Source organism: Anastrepha ludens, chromosome 6, assembly GCF_028408465.1.
Source record: "Anastrepha ludens isolate Willacy chromosome 6, idAnaLude1.1, whole genome shotgun sequence".
Classification (NCBI taxonomy): Eukaryota; Metazoa; Arthropoda; class Insecta; order Diptera; family Tephritidae; genus Anastrepha; species Anastrepha ludens.
This window is the reverse complement of record NC_071502.1, coordinates 127,696,415-127,718,349: the sequence shown is the minus strand read 5'-3', so window position 1 is coordinate 127,718,349 and position 21,935 is coordinate 127,696,415. Positions and strand designations below refer to the sequence as shown.

The following is a 21,935-nucleotide window of genomic DNA, read 5'->3' as shown; positions in this document are numbered from 1 at the left end:
AATACTGGTTCTTCTAAATTGTTAATTGAAAAAATAATAAATTTTTTTTTTCTTTTTGATGATTGTTTCTTAGTTATTCATTTGCGTTGATTTGAAATTAAAAAAAAATCTTCTTTTTTCATGATCATCAAGTGTGAACAATGTGTGTAAGTTTGGTTTAATTCGGCGCAAAGACACGGCGGGTCCACGTTTTGGTATATATTTCGAGACCCTAGTCGTCAATAGGTATGAAAATTACCCCGTATTAAAGCACTTATCAACAGCTTTCATTTGATACCCATATTGTACATACACAACCAAAGGTTACCCAGGTCCACGTTTTGACCTATATCTCGAGACCCCAGTCACGGAGCGGCATGAAAAATACTCTGTACTAAAGCATTCACCAACAGCTTCAATTTGATATCCATATTGTACAAACACATTTTAGGCTCCACGTTTTGGTCTCTATCTCAAGACCCTAGTCACGGAGCGGCATGAAAAATACTCTGTACTAAAGCATTCATCAACAGCTTCAATTTGATATCCATATTGTACAAACACATTCTAGGCTCCACGTTTTGGTCTCTATCTCAAGATCCTAGTCACGGAGCGGCATGAAAAATACTCTGAACTAAAGCATTCACCAACAGATTCCATTTGATACCCATATTGTACATACACATCCGAAGGTTACCCGGGTCCACGTTTTGACCTATATCTCGAGCCCTATCCACCAATAGGCGATACGGGAATCGGCAGCAGAGTAAATTCAGCCATGTATTCGTATTGTATATATACATGGGTGAATTAACCACGACAGAATGATATTAAGCTTTTAAGATTGTATAATCAGAGAATGTTAATGCAATGAGAAGGTGCAAATGTTACTGTGAGCTTTTTTTAGTACAATTGAGATTTGAAAGATTTGAAGTAAGGGAATTTAGCACACCGAGTTTATAGACACCTCACTGACTTTTGCCCACACAAAAATTAGAAACACCACACATCTTTCACCTCAACACACAACACATTTCTCACCTCGACATTAAAGCAATTAAATTTTCCCTATTTTCGTATTTTTGAAATAAATTATTACATAATTTTTGACGTGATAACGTCTTATAATTCGATTTAACAGGCTGCACGCACGAAAAAATGTGTCGTTACCTTGCTCATATGTAGTTACCTTGCTCATTAGTGTTACCTTGCTCATATGTAGTTACCTTGCTCATATTAGTGTTACCTTGCTCTTTAGTGTTACCTTGCTCATTAGTGTTACCTTGCTCATATTAGTGTTACCTTGCTCATATGTAGTTACCTTGCTCATTGCATTGAATGAACTGCAAGCGAAAGCGCGGAAGGAACGACAAAGCAAACAAAGCAAACGAACGGCAACGTTCGACATCTTGCTCTCCCCTACTTAAGTGAGCGTATATATGTATGTATATGCGCATATGTACATATATAAATTCACGTATTTGTATTTGCATATGCCTTCTTATTGATTATTATTAATTTGATTCACTTGAAGAATTTAAAATAAAACCAAGTTTGTTAATAATACCTGTTGTTTTAATGTTATTATTATTATTTTTTTATTATATATGAAGGAAAAAATGTATGGTAATATTTACCATATCTATACTAATATTATAAAGAGGAAAACTTTGTTTGTTTGGTTGTAATGAATAGGCTCAAAAACTACTGGACCGATTTTAAAAATTCTTTCACCATTCGAAAGCTACATCACGAGTAACATGGATTATATTTTATTTTGGAAATAGGGCTCGAGATATAGGTCAAAACGTGGACCCGGGTAACCTTCGGATGTGTATGTACAATATGGGTATCAAATGAGAGCTGTTGATAAGTGCTTTAATACGGGGTAATTTTCATACCTATTGATGACTAGGGTCTGGAAATATATGCCAAAACGTGGACCCGCCGTGTCTTTGCACCGAATTAAACCAAACTTCCACACATTGTTAAGGAGGTATTGAAGATGGTTTCCGTATAGTTTGGATACCTATTGGTAGACAGGGTCTCGAGATATAGGTCAAAACGTGGACCCGGGTAACCTTCGGATGTGTATGTACAATATGGGTATCAAATGGAAGCTGTTGGTGAATGCTTTAGTTCAGAGTATTTCCATCCGCTCCGTGACTAGGGTCTCGAGATAGAGACCAAAACGTGGACCCTAGAATGTGTTTGTACAATATGGATATCAAATGAAAGCTGTTGATAAGTGCTTTAATAGCGGGTAATTTTCATACCTATTGATGACTAGGGTCTGGAAATATATGCCAAAACGTGGACCCGCCGTGTCTTTGCACCGAATTAAACCAAACTTCCACACATTGTTAAGGAGGTATTGAAGATGGTTTCCGTATAGTTTGGATACCTATTGGTAGACAGGGTCTCGAGATATAGGTCAAAACGTCGACCCGGGTAACCTTCGGATGTGTATGTACAATATGGGTATCAAATGGAAGCTGTTGGTGAATTCTTTAGTTCAGGGTATTTCCATCCGCTCCGTGACTAGGGTCTCGAGATAGAGACCAAAACGTGGACCCTAGAATGTGTTTATACAATATGGATATCAAATGAAAGCTGTTGATAAGTGCTTTAATACGGGGTAATTTTCATACCTATTGATGACTAGGGTCTCGAAATATATGTCAAAACGTGGACCCGCCGTGTCTTTGAACCGAATTAAACCAAACTTACACACATTGTTAAGTAGGTATTGAAGATGATTTCCGTATAGTTTGAATACCTATTGGTTGATAGGGTCTTGAGATATAGGTCAAAACGTTGACCCGGGTAACCTTCGGATGTGTATGTACAATATGGGTATCAAATGAAAGCTGTTGGTGAATGCTTTAGTACAGAGTATTTTTCATGCCGCTCCGTGACTGGGGTCTCGAGATATAAATCAAAACGTGGACCCGGGTAACCTTTGGTTGTGTATGTACAATATGGGTATCAAATGAAAGCTGTTGATAAGTGCTTTAATACGTGGTAATTTGTTATGTTATGTTATGTTATGTTATGTTATGTTATGTTATGTTATGTTATGTTATGTTATGTTATGTTATGTTATGTTATGTTATGTTATGTTATGTTATGTTATGTTATGTTATGTTATGTTATGTTATGTTATGTTATGTTATGTTATGTTATGTTATGTTATGTTGTGTTATGTTGTGTTATGTTGTGTTATGTTATGTTATGTTATGTTATGTTAAAGTATATTATGTTATGTTAATGTTAACTCATTCTCTATATCCATACAAAATATCTATCAAACAAATAAAATTAAAATTTTCTTTTGAAAAATGCAACCATTCAATCAGTATTTTCTTATGACGTTATCACGTTAAACTATCGTCAGTAAACCGACTTTACAGACCACCTCTTTTTTTTTAATTACATTAAAAAAAACGATTTAAAAAAAAAAAAATTTATAAAAAAAAGTTTGCGCCGGGAATTGAACTCGAGTCTAACATGTATCGAGGAAAAATAGGCGGTGCGTTTATTTCTTCTACTGCTTATTTTTTTACCATTTTGTTACTTTTGAAATGATAAGCGGATACATGAAATTTATTACAAATTTTTTTACGATTACATTAAAAAAAAAAAATTTAAAAACGAAAAAAAAGAAAAATTTCCACCGAGAATTGATGGCGAGTCACGTGGGGAGGATAAATACGCAGAGCGTTTATTTCTGCACCTGCGTTGTGAACAAAAGGTTTTGTGCATGCGCGCGACGCAAATAAATTTTAATAAAGTTCTGAAAGTAATTCATGAAGTTTTTCATTACACACATATGTACATAAATGAACGTATACTTTATATGTAAATAAATGATGGTATATGATAATATACATAAATACATAATATGTATGTACATGTCAATAGGAGGTATTTGCATTCAGAAAAAAAGAACGGTTTAAGATAAATCAACACTTATTTTATATTGTATGTCAATTTATAGTTTATGTATTCGACAGCATTTACATACATATGTATGTATGTACATTTGTATATGAAAAGCTATAATGCACAAGCGCAAGAACATCATATCACATATGCAAGTATGCCCAAATAACCTTGACTTATGTATGTACACATGTCACAGCACATCACATTCTTACAAGAAATCAAATACACATACACACTAGTGAACGAGTTTCTTCCTAACAAGTGCAAAAACAATTCAGCTCTATGTACAGTGGAAAGCAAAACTGTCCGGATGTTTTGCATTAAGAAAGAAAGGTAATGAAAACAATACAAATATAGGTATATTATTAAATATATGTATTTTTTTCATTTTATTAAATATTATTTTAAATTATAAAGCACAAAAATTCATATATTTGCTTCAAGAAAAATAGAAAAAATTAAAAAAAACAATTCCATTACTCGGACACTTTTGCACTGATTTGTGTTATATACATTATCACGATATTACTTTGTTAAAATGTAACGGTATTTGTTCCGTTATTTTTTTTGCTTGTTGCTAGCTCGTTGCCAATCTTTTACTCCTGTATTTTTGCATTGTTGTTTGACCTGTGAAGTGATTAACTTGATTTTAAATTCAATAAAACAAAAAATCTTTTAAATGTGATAAATTTGTTGAAAAATAATAATTCATGCGGCAAATTGCTGAAAAGTTAAATTTAAGTAAATCTACGGTAAATAACATAAAAAAATGATGTTGCAATAGTAACCAAGGTGGTCGACCAAGACTGCTTTCTGATGGTAATGCCCGGCAGATTGAGCGTTTGCTACATGATAAGACCATCAAGACACCAAAAAATGCTGTAAAAAGTATTGGCAAGGATGTCAGTTCCTGGACGGCCAGACGCGCATTAAAGAGAATTGGTTTAGTAGCCAGTGTGAAAAAGAAGAAGCCAGCACTTTCCGATAGAAATGTGAAAAGACGCCTTCATTTCTGCAAAGCCCACAAAAATTGGACGGTAGATGACTGGAAACGGGTTATTTGGAGAGACGAAACGAAAGTGAACAGATACCGGTCTGATGGAAAAGAATATTATTGGCATAGGCCGCATGACCGCATCCAAAAGCACCATGTGAAGGAAACGATGAAACATGGTGGTGGCAGTATTATGGTGTGGGGATGTTTTACCTGGTGGAACATTGGACCTTTGGTGAGAATCCAAGGTATAATGAAGAAGGAGGATTATTTGAATATTCTCCACACAAATTTACCGGATTTTGTTGATGAGAGTGCTTATCCGGCCGAAGAAGTTTTTTTTCAATAAGACGGGGATCCGAAGCACACGGCTAAATTAGTTTCCACCTGGCTACAAAACCAATCTGTTTGGACAATGGAATGGCCTGCACAAAGTCCAGACCTGAATCCCATAGAAAACTTATGGGCTATTGTTAAGAGAAAGCTGGGAGCACATGAAAACCCTCCGAAAAATGTTGACGAGCTTTGGGGGAGAATTCAGCATGAATGGCGAGCTCTTGACCATGATATCATCCAAAAGTTGGTAGAGAGTATGCCAAAACGTATTGAAAGCGTAATTAAAAATAAAGGCCTTTGGACGAAATATTGAATTGGCAACATTAATTGATTTTAAGCAAATCCCGCAATCAGTGCAAAAGTGTCCGAGTAATGGAATTGTTGTTTCTTAATTTTTTCTATTTTTCTTGAAGCAAATATATGAATTTTTGTGCTTTATAATTTAAAATAATATTCAATTGAATGAAAAAAATACATATATTTAATAATATACCTATATTTGTATTGTTTTCATTACCTTTCTTTCTTAATGCAAAACATCCGGACAGTTTTGCTTTCCACTGTATGTATATATATCCACTTTATGTCCTAGCATATATACATACATATATACCTACTTGCCTTCTAAACTTCCTACAAAATAATTGCATTCATATGTTACTACATCCATGCACGTTCATACATTCATGCATTCATGCGCGAGCACAGCGCTCCCTTCTTGCTTCCGTGTACTTTTGTCTTTCACCAGTCGATATTCCTAATATTGTACTTACAAAAACACAATACTTTGATAGACGCAAAAGCAACAGCAAGCGCAACGCGATGGCCGCTTTGCCACCACACATTCTAAAATGTTCTAGAACACAACAAAAACACATACCTCACATGCGCATGTCGCCCAAAGCTAAAATCTAAGCCTAGCGACTACAAAAACAAAATACATTCGTAGACGCAGTCGCAGCGGCCATGATTCTATCAGCGACGGCGCTGAACAATTTAGAACAAAAACAAAAAGTTCATTCATAAGTTAGAGCTCATATTTCAATTTCATTCATAAAACGAGCCGCCCATATGCCAATTTTCGCGACCATTCGAAAATAGTCAATATTGGAATATTTCGCGTGGAATTATTTGCCAATATTTGATAAATCTTAAATTTTTGTCATGTCGAGTGGCCGCGGCTCCGTATGTATGTATGCACCCTTATATGTATGTAAATATGTCTTCTAACTGTGCGACAGTCGCGAGTTAATGCGACTTCCAGCGAATCACACATTGCTGTCCGCAAAGCCGCATATATGTACCTTATGATCAGAAAGTACCGGGAATGTTTAAATGAAACAAAACAGAGTTAAATTTAAGGCAAATTTATATTATCTCCTTCAAAATATGACCCGTCTGAAGGAACACACATGTGCCAACGTTTAATCCAGTCCTCCAAACACCCCCAGCAGGCCGATTTGTATTCTCTTTGATCAGTGCGATGGCGCGTTATCATCATGCAAAATCTGAGAATTGTTTGCTCACATTTCCGGCGGGTTGCAACACACAGCATCTCTCTAAGGTTTCAAAACGGGTAAATAATATTCTCTATTGACTGTCTGGCCCGATGGAAGGTACTCATGGTGGACTATGCCTTGGCAATCGAAGGAAACAGTCAACATCACCTTCCCGGTTCTTTTTGCTCATAGGGTATACATATCCCATCTTTTCACTGACGGACAAGAAGACGGTCGCAGTTGTTGTTTTGTATATGCATACATTTTGCGTTCGCTGAAGGTTTGTATTTATTTGTATACATATGCGTGTATGCGCGTTTGGCTTTCTGGATGCATCCATGGATATTAGAATATTTTCTCATCAATATGTGTATGTATGTAAGTAGTTCAGATTTGACTGAAGAAATTAAATATAGGAATGCATATTCATATGATTGCCTTTATGGCTGTTTTACATATAAATTAATTCAAATGAAGTATGAATAATGTTATATAGAAAATAAATTTCTAAATAACAGGTATTAGAAAAACCTGAATACATTATTTTAAATCAATTCTAATTAAACCAAATATAAAAAATCAAATAAAAATATCGAACAAAAAACTGTGTAAAGGACTTGAACCTGAGTCAAGCATAAGACTATGTACCGCATACACAACACGTCTTTCACGATTGCGCTAATCTACAATCACTAATGAAGTTTTCTAAATCACTCATTTATTCGATTCGCAGTTTTATATGCACATATTCTGCGTTAGTTGAAAGTTTATATGCGTAATTATATGCATATGTATGTGTGTTTGCGCGTTTGGCTTTCTGGACGGATATTAGAATGATATTTTCTCATCAATATAATTTGGATTTAATGAAATAGATTATAGACATATGTACATATTTTCTGTTTTGATTGATTTATATAAAAATCAGGTCATATCCAGTATGAACAATTTTATACCGAAAAGAAATTTTCATTTATAAAATACAAACAAAACAGTATTTTAAAGAAATTTTAATTAAAATAAACTCAAAAATTTTACCAAACTGGTTTGAATTGTAAAAAACAAATGTGCAAGAAAAAAATATGACTTCAGGACTTGAACCTGAATTAAATACGTGCCAAAAAACAAAACGAATAATTCCGCCGACTTTAGCTTCTGCACCACAAACTAACTGGCGCGCGGCCTTCTTAATCGCAAATTTATTCGCTTCGATTTCCTTAGTAGTGTGCCGAAAAACCTTATGAACTTCCTCAGTAGTTTGGTAAACGCAGAAAATATCTGAATTGCTGTCCTAGCGTGGTAAGTAAATATAGAAACCCTCCACTCGCGTGGTAAATATCTGCAATTCCCCACTCGTGAGAAAAGTTGAATTTGAAATTACCTTATTATGAATCTACAAATTAGAACTCGAAAAAAGCTCATTTAACATTTGCTCCTTCTCATTGCATTAACATTCTCGGTATAATATAGTTTTTCTTTTCATTATGAGCACGCATTTGAAAGCTTTCAACGAAAGTTTTACGGCAGTATAATAAAACTTATGGCAGTTTGTACGATATCGTTAACATACTTGCTCTAATCACAGTATAACTTGAAATATTAATTGTGAATGGTGCTTTGCAATTCTGCTTCCATTGTTGTCTCTATCTGGTAATTTGCAAATTTTCTGTGACAGGTAGCCAGCGCAACGAAAAATGAACTATAAATTGGCAAAAATACGACAGTGAGAAACTTTACGGTTGGATTCATGACTTTATGTTGAATTCTACACAAAAGTACATTGGATGCATACAGGAGCAGAAAGTGGTCGACTGTCGTTGAAAGCCATGAAAACATTGGAACAAATCAAACACGAATTTCCACTCCACTGGCTGGTATGGAGCAACAGCGTTGACGAGTTAGAGCGGGCGTTAAAAACGGAAACGGTGAGGAAGTAAATGATAATGATGATTCGAAATAAAAAGTAATGATGTGTGCATTGGCAATATAAACAAAGCACTGGTTGATATTTGCAAAGCATCAACAGTCCGTAAGACAAAACTGTTTCCAGCATAATTTGGATTTGTGCCGCAGCTTATCTAATTAACCAGTTAGGAGTAAAATGTTTCATCAAAGCCTAGTGCGACATTGCAAGAATATGCTAATTTAATTAGGCGAAATCTGTAAATTCCATCCCGAATGCTTGATTTTAATGTAATAGCGGGGAATTGCATATAAGCGCGTCAAAGTTATAAATATTAATTGGTTTCAAAGCAGTGGACGTACATAGGTAGATGACTCACGCAATAATCAAATTGTTGTCAAGTTTTTGTCGCTTTAGTTGTGTGTAAGGAAATTTTGATAAGCCTCATATAATAGAGCTTTTTAGGGAAGTTATATTCAATATTCATTCTTTACCTGTATTCTTGCATATGTGTATATGAATTTTGGTTAAAATAGGAAATCTTTTTGACAGGATAGCCTTTACAATTCACATGCAACTGCAAAAGACAACATCTTAATGGTATGACCAAATGTTCAATAGTTGGAGTATGACTTGTGTTCATTGATAACCATTCACAAGTTGCGCCTACATTTTCACGTCTTTCCATTATACAGATGCTCATGTGTAATTATAAAGCCTCAGAAGAAATAATATGAACTAATCTTCTGCCATGCCTTTTCAATTAAAAACCCTCGGTTAAAATTTTTCTTCTAACGATAGGTTGACAAGGAGAAAATCGATACTCGGGGACGAACCCCACTGATGTTAGCAGTAAAATTATCACACTTGCAATGTGCAAAGTGCCTTTTAGCGGCGAAATGTAATGCCACTTATGAACACGAGGGATGGTCAAGTAAGGAAATTTATATATCGGTGCATTTTTAATATAATCGTATTTATATATGTATACAATATTATACATATATATGAAAATAATTTTCAGTTGTACAGGAAGCTGTTTGCTCCGGCGATGAGGATATACTGACTGCCATCATTGAAGTACGAGACTTGCAACGTCATATGCAACGTGTAACGCATGTTCCCAAATTATTACAACATCTTTTGGATGCGCCTGACTTTTACATTGAAATGAAATGGGAATTCACTTCTTGGGGTAAGCAGTATTTTTGTGCAATAATATAGGATAGCAGGTGTTACTCTGGGAAATATCGCGTCAACGTTCTGAAATTTATTAAATTATTTCCACAAAATATTTCAGTTCCCCTAATGTCTCGCCTTTGTCCCAGCGACACCTATAAAGTTTATAAACGTGGTGCGAACGTCCGAATCGATACCACTCTACTAGGTTTTGATAACAATACCTGGCAAAGAGGGAATCGTTCATACATCTTTAAAGGCGCGAGTATGTGCGAAATCTGGGTCTAGTTAAACGTATTAATTTATTTTTAATTCCTTATACATGCAGAGGACTCTGCTACCATGATTGAGATCGACCACGATACTCATGAAGTAATGGAGGAGCAAATGAATAACGAAATAGGAGATATTGTGGCAATACCGCCCCCAATGGGAGCTGTCCGTGCTCGTCTTAATGCACCTGTTATTACCAATAACATTGAAATGGAAAAGATTAGTTTTGAGCGAAACAAATCGGGAATATGGGGTTGGCGTAGCGAAAAGTCTGAGTTGGTCAATGGATACAATTGTAAAGTTTATGGTGCCAGTAATGTTGAGTTTATAACGCGCACCCGCATGGACCATTTAAATGACGATCAAATTAAGGTACTCCAAACTTTCACGCAAACACTTTTTAATGGTTGTTTCTGAAGCATTTAATTTAATTTATTTGAATAGAGTAAATGCGGGCGTACTCCACTGCATAGTTTTTTAGGAATAGCTGATGATGAATTTTCCAGTACTCGTCCTAATGAGGGACTAAATACCAAAGATCGGGTAAGATCTTTTAAAAATGCTCTATGTATTTGTATATCATTAATATTTCAGACGCCTTCTCCATCCCCTGTGACCCCATTACTTGATCAAAGCTTTGAAAATAGCACGGGCGAAGAGAATGCCAGTTGCAGTTCAGGCACTATTTCACCTAAGCATGTTATTACACCAGAAGAGTATTTTTCCCCCGATGTCGATTTAAATGGGCGTGACATTGGACGACCAAAGAAAGTCACAACAAAGGTATCAATCACACTTTTTTCTTTCCAAAAGTTTTCTAAATTTAACAGAAAAAATAGAAGGCGAATTGAAATTTCCCTTCGGATATAAGAAAAAATATATTTTAGTAACTCAACATTGAAAAGTTTAGAAATGCGTCTTCCTTAATAATATTGTTTTATCAATCGATGCTTCCTGTAATAACATACTCTTATAGATTCAGAGATTTAAGGCTAATTTATGGCTCTCCGAGGAGTATCCTATGCGGCTGCAAGAACAAGTTCTTCCTATACTAGATTTAATGTCAACCATGGCTAGTCCACATGTGTCCAAATTGAAAGACTTTATCACTATGCAACTGCCATCCGGGTTTCCAGTGAAAGTTGAAATCCCACTCTTCCATGTCTTAAATGCATGCATTACATTCGGAAATGTATTTGGAATGACAAACCCAATAGAACATGTAACCACAATTAATGAAGATGATCGCATAACTTGCATTGTAGATGACCGTTGTTTCGATATACCAAATCATTACGCCAATAGAGGTATTCAAATGAAATATATTTGGTAATTTGTGTGTTCAACAAGGATTTTAACTTCACTACTTTTCAGACGCAGACTCGCGTCGTCAATTACCTTTGGATGAAGACGATATGCTGCAATATGCAATTGAACAAAGTTTAGTAGAAACGACGGCTGGTGCTGCTTCTGTCCCTTTAGTTGCTGAGGATACCGACAAAGTAGATATATGGGAGGCTTTACGTGGTCAGGGGGCAGACGGAATTCCATATGAAGACGAACAGTTGCAGAGGTATCTTTTGCGTATGATTTACATTACGATTTATATATTTAATACACTGTACTTATATCTCCATGTTCAAAATGATTTGCTAAATTTCCCCACTTGCTTTGCTTAATATTACCAATGTATAGACTTTACGTTCCCACTAGATCACATTATAGTAATCGTACCTCCCCAAATCGTTCCGCAACTAGTAATTCCGCATTCATTAAATCAAATACTAATAAATTCCAAGTTCGAATTAACGCGTCATTAAATAGCGAAAAAACGCGCGATTCCCTATCACCATCCCCAACATCATCGTTAACATCTCAACGTGGTCGTTCCACTCCCACACCAGCAAATCAATTTAAAACTGATATGAATTATATGAAAAAAATGTTTAAATAGTTTGCTAAAGAACAAGTTTATCTGGCCGTTTTGTGAAGTTATTGTCAATATATTTCGACGTATACACTGCGATTAATAACTATATCACTAGGACTTATCGACAAGTTTTGTCAGTTTAGTTGTTCCTTATTAAATTTTAAAAATTGGGGACCAAAAATAACAGTTATTGCGAATTTACTCATTGAAAAATTGTCTCCTAACAGTTATTCGATGAGAAACATTTTTCCGTTATCTATAAGTTGTTTCCCAACATTTATTTTTATTGTAAAAGAATAAATTATATTTTCAAAAAAAAAACAAATATTAAAACTAAATCAGAAACACATAAATAGTCAAAATGTATCAATAAATTCCTTTGTTCTAGTTATTTAACGCTCTACATACATACATAATATTTTACACAAGTACTGACACTACCAAGCTTTAGAATTGCACTTGAATAAATTTTAATAATATACATTTAAAACTTAGTTTATACCACAACCTATAAATTAAACCTATGAGAATGCGAAAAATGTGTATGTATTGAAATTAATGATATTAATTCGATGTTTGTTTTTGTAATCCGTAATTCCACAATTCGGCCGCCGTAGCCGAATGGGTTGGTGCGTGATTACCATTCGGAATTTGGTTCGAATCTCGGTGAAACACCAAAATTAAGAAAAACATTTTTCTAATAGCGGTCGCCCCTCGGCAGGCAATGGCAAACCTCCGAGTGTATTTCTGCCATGAAAAAGCTCCTCATAAAAATATCTGCCGTTTGGAGTCGGCTTGAAACTGTAGGTCCCTCCATTTGTGGAACAACATCAAGACGCACATCACAAATAGGAGTAGGAACTCGGCCAAACACCCAAAAATGGTGTACGCGCCAATTATATATATATATATATAATTCCACAACCGCTGCAATTATATAAGTTTTTAGTCAATATTAATGTGTGGATCTTATTTAAATAAGCAAAATGCATTTATACACTCATTATGATTTAAATCGGACAAAATATGGGTTTTCGGGACACCTCGACCCCACCGCCAACTATTGTAAATTACAAAAAAATCATTTGTTAGTAATTAGTACAGTGCACTCGCGCTAACTCGAACTAATTAAAACAGGCGCTGTTCGATTTATCGAATTTGTTCGACTTATCAATTGAGTGTGCTATGTTAAAAAAACAGTCATCGATATCGATTTTTTTCAATTAAATTTATTTATTTATTTACATATGGATATGAACATGAATATGTTTAAAATAATTAATTCGTTTCAATATTTTTCATCAAATATTTGTCAGTCTTTGTGTCAGTTACACAAAAAAGTCAGCTTTAACAGAAAAGTTAGGCCGAAAAGAAAGTTGTAATGTGTGTTTGTCTTTTCTTGCCTGCAGCAATGTTGAATATAATATGGCTTTTTCACGCAGCAATTAAAGAGTGTTAACCTTTGCGGGGCTTACTTGTTCAGTTGTGGCCCACTGAATTACCTTATTGATAGAGCTAACTGCCTCCTCAGATGATATCCGCTCACATGTCTCAGTTGTGTTGTTAAACTCAGACTCAGAATCACTAGTTTCAATTATTACTTCTGTGTCGGTAAATTCGACACCATCATTCCATTTGTGAACATCATGAAGCGTAAATTCGACCTGTAAATTATGTTTTTCATAAAGAAGTCAAAGTTTTAAAACATATATTCCAGTCAGAATACCTGTGGGGCTAAATTTTTAAGCTTATTAAGAAGAGAGTCTGTTACTATCTGGTTTTCTTCCAACAATTGTTTTTTTTAAAATGCTCAATAGAATATTATCTTCATCAGAGTCGCCTAAGTTGGCAAAACTCAAAATGTTTTTCCAACATTTGGATACAGTTTCCTTTTCTAACCGACTCCAAGCTGCATCTAAGAAAGTTACTGAGTCTCTTAAATTAATTTTTTTCATAGATTCGGGTATATCGCAATTATTGTTGAAAATGGAAGCCAGTAGAAAATTTCTGTAGTATAGTTTCGTTATACGAATTACATGTTGGTCCATTGGCTGGATCAATGGTGTCACATTCGGCGGCATAAACATAGTTAAAATTAAACCATCCTCGGACTTTAATTCGATTTCGTTGGGATGTGATGGGGCATTATCAATTAGAAGAAGAGCCTTCTCAGGTAGTCCCCCATCTTTCAAATATTTTCTTACCTAAATATTAAAGTCATTTAACTTGGTTAAAAAAATTATTTTAATGAATCTGGATTTTACCTGCGGCACGAACGAATTATGAAACCAGTCTTTGAAAATCGCCGATTTAGAATTTTTGTACTCCACCGGACAGTTAAAATTTTTGAAAACAAGAGGATTTCTTGCTTTGCCAATAACGAGAAGTTTAAGCTTATGGTTGCCGGTAGCGTTAGTGCATGCCATAAATGTAAAACGCTGCTTTTCAGACTTTCTTCCCGGTGCTTGTTTTTCCGACAACGAAACATAAGTTTTCTCAGGAAGAAGTTTCCAGTACAATCCGGACTCGTCGGCGTTATATATTTGGTCGGCACATATCTCCATTTCCTTTATTTTTTCTTGTAAAGCCATTTTGAAAGGGTCTACCAGCTCTGGCTGTGATGACAGTTTTTCTCCAGAAATTTTTAACAAACGTACTCCATAACGTTTCTTAAAGTTTTGAAGCCACCCGTCACTGGCAAAAAATGTAGAATTTTCCCCACACAACTGGGTATGAAAAGCTTTCGCTTTTTCTTTCAAGATGAGTCCACTTATTGGGTAATTCTTTTTTCTTTGGGACAGAAACCATTTGTATAAAGCGGCTTCCATTTTAGGAAACTCAGAAGCTTTTAAAGTTCTCTTCCCAGGACCCAAAAACGTGTTGTTTACTGCTTTTAAAATTGCCTTATCTTTCTTTTCTATAAGACTTATGGTGGACTTGGCTACCCCATATTCCTTCGCTAGAGAAGTAACACTACGTCCACGTTTAATTTTGTTAAGGACTTCAGCCCTCTCTTTTAATGTTAAACACTTCAACCTTTTACGATCCATTACTCACATGCACTGATACACTACAAATGACAAATTTAAAGCAATTTGGTCAATGCAAGATGTTGTTCCCAGAAAACTAACGGGATATTAACGCCGAAATATTCATATGGACAATACACTAGTATACATATGGTTTTGTTGTTTTGGTTTTTTATTTTATTTTTTAATTCAAAGTTAAGTATAATTCATTTACAATTTCAATTATTTCAGCAATAACGAAATTTAGTTTATTGTTAAAATTAATGTTACTATGCAGCCCTGGATAGAGTACAGCCCAGATAAATTTTCCGTTTAGTCGCCTTTTCAAACAGCTCAGCCACACAATTCGTTGCGTCCACGTCCACGGCTAGAAATCGACTGCCTGCCAGTTTTGCTCACTCTCTCTCGTACTCCTCGTTCCCACACTCGGCCATTCTGTACTACTCATCTGCCTCAGATGAGCTACCGTCTTCTGTTTCCCCATTCTCACTAAAATCAGATAGTTCGCCTTCTTGCACCCATGCTTTCATCTTATCCGCACTTGTTGTTGTTGAAACGGGTCCCTCTCCATCTCCCATCTTTTCAACTTTATAACGATCAAACCCCTTCGATGCTACTACTCTGTACGGACCCAAAAACTTCGGTTTGATTTTAAGGCCGACTCCGAACTGCGTGCGTTCGATCGCCACAAGATCATTTATTTTGTAAACCGTTGCCGCCTTACGTTTTCGATTGAATTGCTTTCGGTTTTCTTCTTGAATTTTACATATGGCCTTCTTTGCGTTCTCACGTGCTTCTTCTCTACCTTTGTTGAACCCATCAATCCAATCCTCCTCTACCAATTGCATAATTTTCTCTTCGTTTTTAGTTCTCATCTTAACTCCCACCAACAGTTCGAACGGCGTTGATTGAATAGCTCGGGGAAACGTGTTATTTAATACCCTTTGTAGAACAGGCACTTGTTGAAACCATTTATCTAATTTGTCTACGCAGAGCTTCGTTAGTACAGATATGATCGTTGAGTTCAACCTCTCCACCTGACCGTTACCTCTGGGAACTCCTGCAGTAATGTGCACAAGCTTTACACCGTGATCCTCGCAGTAACATCTAAATACATTTGAAATAAAAGCGCCGCCACGATCTGCGATTACTCGGTTGGGGTAACCAAACGTATCTGCCACTATTCCAAACTTTTTGACAACTTCCTCGACGTTGAGTGTTTTGGTTAGAAAAAGCCAACAAAATTTTGTAAAACTATCTATCATTGCGAAAATATATCGATACCCCTTCGCTGTTGTAGATAAAGGACCTAAATGGTCAACGTGGAAAGTTTCTAGTGGTTGTTCCCCTTTCGGTATGGGATTGAGAAAATACTCTTTTTTTCCATGTTTTCTCCCTGCTAAGATGCATTTCACACAGGAAGCGATGCACGAATCGATTCTTTTGGCTACGTTAGGTATAAAATACTCACGCTCAATTTTTTCTTTGGTCTTTTGGTGGTGAAAGTGGCCATCTTCATGCGCTGTCCTAACAATGGTATTTTTCAACTGCTCTGGAACGACATATAAGAAAGAATTATTTACATTTTTATACAAAATTCCATGTTGGACTACATAGTCTTTATATGGTGCATGTTTCAATGCTTCAATTATAGCACATATCTTTTCGTCTTTTAATTGCGCTTGACGTAACCGAATTGATATGCTGTCTGTTTGCGCGCAAAGGGCTACTGGATTTCGGCTGAGAGCGTCAGCATGTCTCATTCTGGTACCGGAGCGATGTTCCACCTCGTATTGATAATCTTCCAGTAAAAGGGCCCAACGTGCAATGCGAGTAACCAAGTCCTTTTTCTTTAAGGTAAGAGCAAAAGCTTTACAATCAGTTACCAATTTGAAAAAGAGTCCTAGTAGATAAGTGCGAAATTTTTTAACCGCTTGAACCACTGCTAACACCTCTAATTCGTAGCTTGAATACTTCGCTTCAACGTCGCTTGTTTTTCTGCTCATAAAATATACCGGATGTAACTCCTCGTCCTCGCAGCTCTTCTGCATCAACACTGCGCCGTATCCGTGCTGACTTGCATCTGTGTGTAGTTCGGTGTACTGACCGTATTCAAAAATCTTCAAAATTGGAGGATTCACTAATTTCATTTTAAGCTCATTAAAAGCGTAGGTTTCATTTTCCCCAAAATTAAATTTTATCCCGTTTCTTAAAAGTTGACTTAATGGTCTCGCTATAACTGCGTAATCTGGGATAAATTTACGAAAATACCCCGTAAGTCCCAGAAAACTCTGCACCTGCTTTGTAGTTCGCGGCTGTGGAAAATTCATAACGGCCTTGATTTTGTATGGTGAAGGAGAAATCTCACCTGCCTTCACAAGGTGGCCCAAATACTCGACTTCAGCCTTTAAAAACTGACACTTTGACCATTTAATCGACATACCATTTTCCTCGGCGCATTTTAAAACCATCTTCAACCGCTGCAAACCTTCATCTCTTGTTTTAGCGGGTATAATTAAATCGTCGATGTAAACGATAACGATATTTTCATTTATTAATTTCCTGAAAACGTAGTTTATGTAACGTTGGAATACGCTGGGTGAATTACATAACCCAAAGGGCACGCGCTGAAATTCGTACTGCCCCTTTTGCGTAACGAAGGCAGTGTACTTTCTACTCGCTGGTTCTATCTCCACGTGAAAAAATCCATTCTCCAGATCGATCGTACTGAATACAAATGCTCCCTGCAGCTTGTCTAATTGGTCTTCAATAATGGGAAGCGGATAGTGGTCACCCCTGATTCTTTTATTTAGCTCGCGGAAATCTATACATAAACGATGCGAGCCGTCCTTCTTTTTTACGAGAACCACTGTACTAGCGTAATCGGATGAACTTCCCGTTCAGCTGCAGCCATTCTTTCTGCAGCCATTCTCGTACTTGCTCATCAATGATATTTTGCTCGTAGGGTGGAAATCTCCTTGGTCTTTGGAAAACCGGTAGCTCGTCTAAAGGGATGATTTTCATTTGCACAGGTAATTGCTTAGGTACTTCTGGTGAGTATTCTTTAACCATTTTGCGAATCTCGTCTACCGCAGATTTGTCGCATGCAATAGAAAAATCAAGTTCGCTATCCCCCGCTTCCAGTTCAATATCAGCTAATAGACATGATCTTATTTCATCAGGAGTGCATTCTTTAGATTCACCAACCTTTTTCACCATCGTCAACTTACCGGCCCCTATTTTTACAACCGCCTGTCGAATTATGTTTGCACCCAATAAAAGATTATATTTCATACACCTATCATTCACGATGTGAGTTTCAACGTCAGTGTAGATCTCGCCATTTATTTCCATGTTGAGTTTGCAGACACCTTTAGTGTGCACCTTAGAGCCCAAACCAGCCACGGATATTGATTTAGTTCTGTCAAAAGACATCGGTTTAATTATTTTCACCACCGACTCTTTGATCACGCAAATGTCGCTTCCAGTGTCCAGCAAACTGTCGATGATGACCCTGTTGACCTTCACTGGAACTCACATATTGTTGACCGAAACGACATTCACCAGAGATGACTTTGTTGCTTTTGGACAGTCGTTACGCTTATGACCGAAGTCATTACATCCGAAGCACTTTGGACCTTTCTCTTTTTGAGGACACATATGAAACTCATGTTCTCTCGAACCGCAATTAAAACAGTAGCGTGATTTAATTCTTGATTGCATTGTTTTGTTTTTGTCCGCATAAGCAACCTGCGTTTTCTCTTTTGGTTGACTCTCACTCTTTTTTATTTTCTCATATATTATTAGTTTTTCTTTGAATTCCTGTATAGAATTTGAACCGTACAAAATCGCTTTACCGTTTGCCGAATCGTTTATACCCTGTATGACATAACTTATAATAGAAGGAACGTCCACTTCTGCTTGTGATGCTATGTCAATCATTTTGTACAAATATTCACGGCAGCTTTCGTCGTGACTCTTTCTTGTTGTTGCCATTTTACTAATATATGTACGTCAGCTGCGTTAATTCTGGGCTTAAACTCCGCATATAGCGAAGCTTTTAACTGAGAATATGAGCGAGGTTTGGCTTCACATTCGATGTACAGTTTTGCCGTACCGCTAAGCGATCTTTTACAAAATACGTAACGCTGTAAATCTGTCCAACGGAAAGTTTCGGCATAGCTCTCAAAATCTTGCAGCCATACCTGCACGCTCATAGTTTCGTCACCGGTGAATTTTTTAAGTATTCCCTCGATATCGTTAAAATTAATTTTTGCGGTACTTGTACTGCCTCCTGCTCCTTCTTCCAGACGCGTAGAATTCGGCATAGTTACTTCGAAGTCAGCTTCGCGGTTGCTGCTTTGCAACTGTCTTCTTCTGCGACCGCTCATTTACGTTACTTTCGCGCTAACAAAAACTGGGCTTTTTTGTTTTTTTTTTTAACAGGAATATATCCCGGTTGAGCCCCCACGATATGGTTTTGTTGTTTTGGTTTTTTATTTTATTTTTTAATTCAAAGTTAAGTATAATTCATTTACAATTTCAATTATTTCAGCAATAACGAAATTTAGTTTATTGTTAAAATTAATGTTACTATGCAGCCCTGGATAGAGTACCGCCCAGATAAATTTTCCGTTTAGTCGCCTTTTCAAACAGCTCAGCCACACAATTCGTTGCGTCCACGTCCACGGCTAGAAATCGACTGCCTGCCAGTTTTGCTCACTCTCTCTCGTACTCCTCGTTCCCACATACATATAATTTATATACATATACTATTACATATGTATGTATGTACAAAATGTACATGTTTGAAAAGAATGTGTGTACAAATAAATTTGTTTTTTTGTTCGAGTTATAGCGCTTTTTAATATTGTTCGAGTTACAAAGTAGTCAATAGGGGAAAAAAATGTGTTCGAGTTAGCACGTCGTTCGACTTAGCGGCTATTCGAGTTACCGCGAGTGCACTGTATATATTTTGAATAAAGACTAAATCTCGCTTTAAATACGATATTACTAATTCACCTATCGAACCAATTCTCACCACAAAAGATTAATTTTTATGTAATTAATATACTTAAACATTTTGTTGGTATATAAGCCACATCGGACCACAAATCCGATTTTTCGAAATATCTCCACTTTAACGTCACCTATGACCAATTCCTTTCTTAAAAATATTTTCTTTTAGGTGGTTAGTATAGGTATATTCTGAGTATGAATATGGCAATGTTTAGAAATATATTGAACAAAATACCACGTATCGAACTAATCCTTTCCGAGAAACATTTCTTTTTAAGTAGTTTGCATATATTCTGAGTGTGCAATTCCTTTCTTAAAAATATTTCCTTTTAGGTGGTTAGTATAGGTATATTCTGAGTATGAATATGGCGATGTTTAGAAATATATTGAACGAAATACCACGTATCGAACTAATCCTTTCCGAAAAACATTTCTTTTTAAGTAGTTTGCATATATTCTGACTGTGAATGGAGTATAAATGGCGCTACAAATAGGTTTTTTTATTATATAGACCTTAGTGCCATACAGCGGCATGAACATGCCAGGCATGCTCACAAGAACTCACTAAAACTTCATTGTTATCCGATAAAAGACTTAAGAGTAGAGTGTATTAACTACAAGCTTTGACAGTTTTTTACAAGATTAAGTCAAAAGAAAACATCATCTAACTTTAATAAACTTTATATTATATTTCAGAATACGTTCACATTACTGCTAATTAAACTTATAAATGTATTTAGTTAACGCTATTTGCTTCGTATGTCCCGTTCGCTTTTCTTTCCTTCTCAAAAAATAGGGTATTGCAGGAGTCATTGTGCGGCCCAGCACAAACCACTGCATCCCCACTCACCGATGAAGACGACGACGACGATGGCGGTTTCCGTTATATGGACCCGGATCTGGCAATGGCCATGCGGCTTAGTCAACAGGATCAAGAGCAGTATGAATTGGAGTTACAGCGTGAACAAGAAATGATTGAGCAGGCGCTAAAACTGAGTCTTCAGGAAAACTAAATCATTTATATGTGAGGAACAAGTGTGTGCATATGATGCATCCTTAATATAATTTTCATTCGAAATATTTTCGAATTTATATAAATATCAATCACTAACCACTACATCCAATATAAATTAAGAAAGAGGAATTTAATACAATATTTTTAAGCAGGTTTAAAATTCATGACTTTGTCCGTTAAACGTGACAAAGCTTTAAGAAATTTTGCTTTCTATAATTCTGAGTTGTTTCGAACAATCGTGTATTGTATCTAGTGCATAAATACCATACACAAATTTTCATTGCATGTTCTTGAATTATTATTAAAGATAACATACGATAAGCTGAAATGGTTTGTTTTTTTGAGCATTTGTACGATTTATTTCTATGTACATATGAATGTACCTTCTGCTCAATTAGGACCAGACGTTATCAATAAAACGGTCCGCGGATGACATATGGCAAAAATAATTTTTTTGTTTTTTGGTAGGACTGTTATAAGCTTACATGGTCAATTTCAGCGTGATATGTAACATAGTTTGTTTTCTGTGCTACTGTAAACAAGTCAAGCTCGAGTGTGTTCTTCGAATTTAACGATGGAAATTCAAGTTGAACAAAGAATTTGTTTGAAATTTTGTTATTCCAGTGGTACAAATCGTTCAAAGAGGGCCGTACATCGGAAAAGTAAAGGAAATTGTGCTTGAAAATCGCACAAATCGCAAAATCGGTTAACGCTGAATATTATTTAGACGTTTTAAAGCGTTTGCGCGAGAACATTCGTCTTAAAAGGAAGGAATTGTGGGAGAACAAGTCATTGTACTTGCATCACGATAATGCACCAGCTCACACATCA

The 21,935-nt window shown here is 36.0% G+C and overlaps 2 protein-coding genes across 3 annotated transcripts; one reads left to right on the top strand and one right to left on the bottom strand.

Moving 5' to 3' along the window:
• The first annotated feature begins 8,386 nt into the window (after positions 1–8,386).
• On the top strand, positions 8,387–21,935 carry LOC128867443 (ankyrin repeat domain-containing protein 13D). Of its 2 annotated transcripts, XM_054108644.1 has the most exons (10): positions 8,387–8,681; positions 9,461–9,593; positions 9,684–9,854; positions 9,960–10,103; positions 10,167–10,483; positions 10,556–10,654; positions 10,706–10,894; positions 11,088–11,418; positions 11,486–11,684; positions 20,886–21,935. In XM_054108644.1, the coding sequence occupies exons 1-10, from the start codon at positions 8,541–8,543 to the stop codon at positions 21,100–21,102; spliced, it is 1,941 nt and encodes a 646-aa protein (XP_053964619.1). In that variant the 5' UTR covers positions 8,387–8,540; the 3' UTR covers positions 21,103–21,935. The 2 variants fall into 2 exon arrangements, with proteins under 2 accessions (XP_053964619.1, XP_053964620.1); XM_054108645.1 differs by lacking the exon at positions 9,960–10,103.
• LOC128867444 (uncharacterized) lies at positions 15,342–18,042 on the bottom strand. Its single transcript, XM_054108646.1, has 2 exons — positions 17,023–18,042; positions 15,342–16,622 (listed from the first exon to the last, which is right to left on the bottom strand). Exon 2 carries the CDS (start codon positions 16,333–16,335, stop codon positions 15,511–15,513), a length of 825 nt encoding a protein of 274 aa, XP_053964621.1. The 5' UTR covers positions 16,336–16,622; positions 17,023–18,042; the 3' UTR covers positions 15,342–15,510.